Source organism: Geospiza fortis, unplaced genomic scaffold (genome assembly GCF_000277835.1).
Source record: "Geospiza fortis unplaced genomic scaffold, GeoFor_1.0 scaffold425, whole genome shotgun sequence".
Classification (NCBI taxonomy): Eukaryota; Metazoa; Chordata; class Aves; order Passeriformes; family Thraupidae; genus Geospiza; species Geospiza fortis.
The window spans coordinates 1,598,108-1,599,993 of NW_005054387.1; the positions used below are offsets into that span (position 1 = coordinate 1,598,108).

Below are 1,886 nucleotides of genomic sequence, written 5' to 3' on the forward strand. Positions count from 1 at the left end.
CGGGGGGCAGCGAGAGCCGTTCCCTGCACCGCTGCCTCAGCCCCGCAGCGCTGCATGGACACCCCCGCACGGAACACACGGAACCGGGCACCCCGCGGCTTTCGGGGCGCCCTGCACACGTGTACTGCCGGCATTTCGTACCTGGATGCTCGCTGGCCCTCCGGGATCGGGGCGTGCAGCCCAACTCCTCCGAGCAACAGGGTGCACAGCCAGCAGCGGATCCTGCCAGCACGCACAGCCCGAAACCTGCATTCCCCCGGGGCTCGGCTGCCTGGCTGCACATCCCGACATCTTCCTGCCTTCACCATTCGCGGCCACTCGCGGGATTCCACTCGTAGGATTCCCTTGGAATTCCCTTGGCTGGTGTTTCCATGGGAGCTGGGCTCTGCACCCCTCTCCCAGTGCCAGGGCACACAGAGAAGCACATCCTGCAAGTTTTGGGGTGCAGGGGTGCCCGAGGTCCAGGCACGCACACAGAGCTCCTGGGGCACCCCCCAGGTGTAGGAAGCGGGTGCAGGTGATGGAAACACGGGAATTCCCAAGCTGGGATGGATCTACACAATTTTTCCTCCCTTTCTTTGAAACACGGAAAGCTGCTGCTTAAAGCCTCAGAACAGGCAAGACTAAAAGCATCCTGTAAGCAGCTGTTGAGGGAATATGTTGTGAGGTTTTACGTGCATGTTTTGGGGTTATTTTAGTTTCAAATAAACTTCGTGTAGACCACAGATCAAGAGCTGTCAAATATAGACAAGTTAGTTTTCTTACTCTTCCAGTCAGATTTGGATTACTGCAAAATCTAAATACTTGGTGTGGTGTGTCCCACCCCGGTTGTATTTTGTGCTAAAGCAAGAGCTAAGTGTAAAGAAGTGTTTTCCCTTACATTTTTAATCTAAGCAAGCTATTCAGTGTTAGCCTTTGTGTTCAGAGCCCAACCTTTGCAGCAGGAGAGCAAAGCCCACAGTTAATATTTGCAGCTTGAGAACTTGCTGCCAAAGACAAGCTGATGCTCACAGCTGTTGAAAGACCTGAATTCAGTCCCTGTTCCTCCAGAGCTAATTTTGGGTACAGACTGCCCAAAAAATAGAACCAATGATCAGTCCAGGGCTTCTTGGTTCAGTGATATTTTAGGATATTGATTAAAAATCAGGCTCTTGAATCTCAGTTTGGGTGCAGTGAGTATCTGCTTTAATAAGCTCAGCCTGTTCCCTTTGTTCTGTGTGAGGTGTATATTTAGTTGCGGTTTGTTAATCAGTGCTCATGAGGAGCTTTACAGCTGCTGGGGAGAAGATTTTCCATAAATGTAAAGTATTACTCATGTCATTGTTTTGAAAATTAACCAGACCTCCAGTTTTAGGTGCAGTTGAACATTCAAATCATGAGAACCTCCTAACAGCAGAGAAATTTGCTTTTCAGAGTTATCCCTGTAGCTCCAGTTTACTCCTGCGGCTGCTGAAGTTCACAAAAAGCATCAGGATTATTTCTCTTTCACTTCAAAGTTTGCTGCAAACAATGAACCTTGTAGATGAGCTTTCTAAATATTACTTTGCTAACTTTGTTGAATAAAGGAGAGGGAATGGTTTAAAATGAGAATTTACAGGCCTGAGTTTTGCAAGAGTGGGCTTGACTTCTGCCTCCTGAAGCCAGCGAGGGCTTCATTTGAGGGAGCTTTTTAAAACAAAATTGAATTTCTGAGGTGGGCTTCACCTCTGTGCTCAGAGCTCAGAGAAAGCTCCACTCCAGCAGCAGCCTTATCATGGAATGCCCTTCAAATGCCTGCCCTCAGGAATAGCTGCTTGGCTTCCAGCACAGCCACATGTCTGTGTGTGTGCCCAGAGCAAGGGAGGCACCATTTTCAATAAACACACCAAGATTTAGAAATTATTTCT

The 1,886-nt window shown here is 48.6% G+C and overlaps 1 protein-coding gene across 1 annotated transcript in view; it reads left to right on the plus strand.

Moving 5' to 3' along the window:
* Positions 1-54: 54 nt before the first annotated feature.
* NIPSNAP2 (nipsnap homolog 2) overlaps positions 55-1,886 on the plus strand; it is a 14,204-nt gene continuing 12,372 nt past the window's right edge. Inside the window, exon 1 of the mRNA XM_031060610.1 lies at positions 55-334. Coding sequence (XP_030916470.1) covers positions 55-334 — 280 coding nt within the window. The remainder of the gene's footprint in view (positions 335-1,886) is intronic.